The 5631-nt window shown below is 34.2% G+C and overlaps 1 protein-coding gene across 1 annotated transcript; it reads left to right on the top strand.

Moving 5' to 3' along the window:
* The first annotated feature begins 1054 nt into the window (after positions 1 to 1054).
* On the top strand, positions 1055 to 5631 carry LOC148298984 (uncharacterized). Its single transcript, XM_088276477.1, has one exon. The coding sequence runs from the start codon at positions 1056 to 1058 to the stop codon at positions 2844 to 2846; it is 1791 nt and encodes a 596-aa protein (XP_088132603.1). The 5' UTR covers position 1055; the 3' UTR covers positions 2847 to 5631.

Consider the following 5631-nt stretch of genomic DNA (forward strand, 5'->3'; position numbering starts at 1 on the left):
TGGTTGAGGGCCAAAAGTAGTATTGAATATTTGTTAAATATATTTTAGGCTATAAGTAATTACTTACTTTTGAATTCGAAAGGCAAGTTTTTAAACCCCTTTTGTAGTTAAATTCGCAACTACAATCCCGCCTACCTAGATACTCTTATAACACCTTGTAACAATTATCGATTATCGAGTTTCACTTCAAAAACATTCAATATCAGAACATACACGTATGTACATTATTGCCGTAGTCTCTTTCTCGAAAAACTTGTAAAAATCGTTGTCACATTAATAATTCCTTGAAATGATAAATTTTACCGGATAAACCGGAAATATGTTATGTGGTTGAAATTCAAAGTCAACATCGTAAATTCTTGCATGTTTATATGTACCCATCTACAAATAACAAAAAATGCATTTTGCCCGGGCGCACTTGCCTTTTTTCTTTATGTACTTTTATGAAATAAAATTGGCATAAACATTATATTTTTGAACGTAATCGGGGCTGAATTTTGAAATTTTGAATCTCTCATGTACCGATGATAATAAAATGTGAAAATTAAATATCCTTAATACTGTCTGACAAGGTAAATCTATGTTTAACTGATCGTTGTAAGGTGGAGTCAGGAACGAGGTACATTTTAATACAGAAACGAATTATAAGACTACAATACTTTATCAGTGCTGACGTCACGATAAACCCGCGGATCAGCTGTGATGGACGACAGAATAAAGTAACCCACATTATCCGCCTGTCGGGGTAACGTTATACCTACCTAATTATGAGGAAAGCCACATTATTTCTACAATAATAGGAAAGAAATAACTCAATGGAAATGAAGAGATGGAACAAGGTGCGTCGTAGCGTACTAGTCCTCATGTAGTCCGATGTCGTATGTCGTATCGGTGCAAATTGTAAATGTAAACTCTTGTAAATGTAGCCTATACGACGGAACTTACCTTTTAACTGACAATTCTCAAATAATACACAATAAAATGATGACAAAACATTTATCAGTTGACAAAGTATTTATCAGTTGCTAATTGCGATTTTCGCTTATCGTTTCAGAATGGATCACCTGTGGATGGTAGCGGTGTTGCTCGCCGCATGTTGGCACCTGGGAGCGTCGTCGTGCCCCGAGGTGTGCACGTGCGCGCTGGACATCAGGGGGCGCAGCAGCGTGACGTGCGCACAGGGAGACATGGTCTCCATCCCCGTCGACCAGATGGAGGTCACCTCTGAGGTCATTGTCATCTCGGCCCCCAACGAGGACTACGTCAACTACCTGACCATTGGGCCCATCTTCACTCAACCATCCAAGAGATTCACCAACTTGGAGGAGATACACATTGTCCAGTCAAACGTTCCATCCATTGGCCAGAGTTCCTTTTGGGGCCTCAAAAACCTCAGATTGCTCAACCTCACCTACAATAACATCTCGGCGATTGTCGATCATAACTTTCGTGGACTTATCAACCTGGTGGAGCTATACCTTGACAATAACAGAATTGATGAGATGCCTAGCGAAACTTTCCATTACCTTATGGAACTTCGAATCTTATCTCTATCTTACAACCGTATATCGATATTGGCTCCGAGACTATTTCGAAAGCTGGGAAAGCTGAACAATTTGGACTTGAGCGATAATCCGCTGGTTGAATTACCTCCCGAGGTATTCAAAGATATTCAAGAATTAAAGGTTTTGAAATGTCGCAGGTGTAAGCTAAAATTAATTAACACTCAACTGTATCATCTTCTCGCCGGGTTGCAGCATTTGGATCTTGGAGAAAATCATTTCAAATATGTAATGGCTGACGAATTTGATGATCTAAAGAAACTTCAAGTGCTGAAGTATGACGGTAATCAGTTGCCGGTAGTTCTTGAAAAGACATTTGAAAAAAACAATTTTTTGAATAGCCTATCTCTAGCTCGAAATCGCTTGGCGATGGTCACCCCGACGGCTTTTTTTAATTTGTCTAAACTGAATAGTTTGGATATAAGTTACAACAAACTCGACAGATTGGACGTACAATCCATTCAACCGATTTCAGAAACCCTTTGGACCTTGGACATAAGCGGAAATCATATCGGAATTCAAGATATAACCATAATTCTCCAACTTTTAGTAAACATACGTAATCTCGGACTCGCACATTTGGGGCTGACGGAATTACCCTTGGGACTCTTTACCAACAACCAACAACTGAAATCATTGAACTTATCTGGAAATCACTTTTCCATTTTTCCAACACAAGTACTAGCCCCGGTACCTTACTTGTTGGAACTCGACGTAACCGAGAACCGGTTGAACGGTTTAGATGAAAACGCGCTTTCCAGATTCGCGGACATTCCCAAACTATGGTTAGACTATAACCCGTGGATATGTGACGTTTGTCACATCGGTCCGATGCTAGCGCACATGAAGGTCAGTTACTTGAACGCCTCTCTTAAAGAGCTGATCTGCGTTTCTCCAAAGGGGCTTTCGGGATACCGACTGGGGTGGCTTTCTCAGAGTGAGCTCGAGTGGTGCGGGGATAGCGGAGCGAGGTTCATGGGGGAAGCGGGCATCCTGGCGGAAGAAGGACGCCTCAGCATCATAGCGTCCCTGTTACTGCTCCTGTTCGTCGTCCTGGCTGCACTTACCGCGGGAATATGTTACTCTAAGCGTCGCACGGCACAATACTATACCAATGAAGATAAAAGAGGACCTCAAAGTGAGAAAATTTTCGACAATCAACTCGTTATTTTTGGCGAAAATGACGACTTGAACTTCAAGTTCCCTGTTGCTGACATCTCTGAGAAGCCGTTCACTCTGGGCCCCAGCGACAGCCTTGTGGTGTCCACCATCAGCCCCCAATAACATGAGATTCCGCACAGCAGCTAGCTGACAACATTCCACAGGAGGACACTAGAGACCGCCATGTGAAGTTTTCCCAAAGAAATTTAAGTTAATCAAAACAATTTGGAGTAAATAACATACATATAAAGTTATATTTTGAATATAAATTGTACATATGCGTAACATTATAAAGTATTTGACTGACTTGTTTAAAAATAGCATTCTCGACTTAACTCTTATATAAATAAAGCCGCAATTTTAAACTATTTATATCATCTGAATTCAATAAAATAATATATCAGTCTTTGTATGTATAGCGATACGTGTTACGGCTCGATATAAACGCGGTTAACCTCGCTTATGGTCGATTCGAAATATTACCGCAAATACCACAATCGGGACATGTGCAGTAGCGTCAATATCAGTCAGGTGCCAACTGGGACTACCGGCTCGTTTTACTTCATGATAGATGATGTTACTGCGTGTCTTCCAATTAATTAACAATAAATGTAATATTACAATTGTGTACTTTGGAGTGATCGAGAAGCTGCAGTTGTAAACAATATCATAGAAATATTTAAGGGTAATACAAGCTGAAGCTAACGCCAATGGTTAGGACATCGGGGACAGCAATAGAAGATGGAACATAGTTCCATTTATATCAAATTGTTTAAGACTTACCTTGTAGGTTATGTAGACACACTAAAATTAAAAATAATATTAACGGTTAACCCTTTAACATTGTCTAAGTTTTTTTTAAAAACAAAAACATGTCCTATTCTATATCGGCAACTCATTTTTCATTTGTAATCCTCTCAGTGTATATGGTACAGTAAGGCCACGGCTACGACATATGCGGGAAGCGGCAGAACGGCAGAGTAGCTGGAGTAAAATAGAACATTTTACAGAAGTAATTCCTTTTACGATTGAAGCGTGTGATATACACATGAATACATATATTAATGATAGACATCTTAATGGATGTTTATTCTAATAAATTACTGGATATGACTTGGTTTCAAACTTTATCTTTATTTGAAGTTTGTACACTCTAATATTATACGATAATACGGTGGACATAATGAAACGTACCTATTCGATTAAACCATAAATCATATTCCATTGAAATAGACGTGTGTGTATTTGTATGTATCATTTTATGACAACAGTTTCGCCTACGCATTATAATTATGTGTATAAAACATACACATTTCAAGTGAATATTTAACTGTATATTAAATTTAATATATAACATTGTAAAACTATTATTCACATTTTTTTATTTTATTTCTATATACACGTATGTTTGAATCTAGTTTAAAATAGAATACAGATTTTAAATATATATGCTATTCAAAATAGTATGGCTAAAGTAGAAAGTATTTTTCCCAAAATCTTAGACTTCGTTATATTATATTATTTTTTTAAAATTAAAATGAAATAAAAACTATTTCTTGTCACAAATATTATTTTGGTCCGGATAATCATTTTGAACTTGAGAAGGAATAAAAACTGCGATGGGACCAATAAACATGTAAAATTTCAATTATTATACTTCTTCAGAGAAACACTAAGTATATTTTATTTTGATGTTTTTAAACTATTTATTTTCATGTGTAAAATTTACCAAGAGAATAAAGTAGAGATAAATTTAAATGTCTTCGTCATTTGAAAAATGATATTACTTATTAATTTAATAGAAAAATATATTTATTACTTTAAGTGTTTATTAGAAACTAGAATCTAACAGCTATTTCTATAAGTATGTGTGCCATTTAATATAAGAGTCTTAAAATAATGAATTTAATTATAAGATTTTTAAATTAAGATACTTTAATTATTTTCTTCATTAAACATAAGTATGGCCACACAAATTGGAAATAATATATTTAAAGACATTAAATAATATTGGCTAAATCAAATAGTTAAACTATCACATTTCGTAATTTATAATGATATATCATTATCCTTTTCACAGTTGCTCGTTTATGTATTTTGTAACATATCGTGATATTAAAAAAAAAATAAATGCTTAAAATTGTTACAGCAAAAATATTTGTGTAAAATTTAATGTGAACAACATTAAAATTTAAGGTTAAACGGTAAATAATACATTTATTATTATTATTATAAAAGTTTTATACCTAGATTAAGTATGTCCCAATATTTAAAAAAAAGTAATATATGTGTCGTTAACGATATCTTACAAAACACTGTGTATGTGTGTCTAAAGATATAATATTAAATACATGTACTCGTATGTGAGTAATCGAAATATCACCTTCATAACAGTACCCATATGTTTAGAAAAAATCCATCTTGGAATACTTTAATTTTATAATTGTTATTTCCAGCCTTCTCTTCAAATTTTTTTTTTTGAAATATTCTATTTCATTAATCATACTTGCTCATTTCAAAAACACTGTTTTTTCAACACACGATGAATAAAAAATTATCACTATAATACAGAAGGTGATTACACCTTATGTTTATTATGATTAATTATGTTTATATGATTAAACAATTATGATTTCCTTTTCTTTCTTTTAATTTTGTGGATGTAATAATAATTTTGCTAGATATTCGTACATACCTACTAATTAAACGGTATTGTTATGTTTTAGTTGAGCGTTACTTTAACTTCTTAAAATTCATGTTTTACATGCCATTTATATTTTTTAATATTTATTTTTAATTTTCATTATTTTTTATTATTAATATACTGCACATTGAAGTAAAGTTAAATGACTTCACTGCAATGTGCAGTGAAATGTAGGAATGTAGGCTCCATGCGTTTATTTTTTGG

The sequence above is a fragment of the Brachycentrus maculatus genome, unplaced genomic scaffold (assembly GCF_059751285.1).
Source record: "Brachycentrus maculatus isolate JH-2025_06_01 unplaced genomic scaffold, ASM5975128v1 h1tg001452l, whole genome shotgun sequence".
NCBI lineage: Eukaryota > Metazoa > Arthropoda > Insecta > Trichoptera > Brachycentridae > Brachycentrus > Brachycentrus maculatus.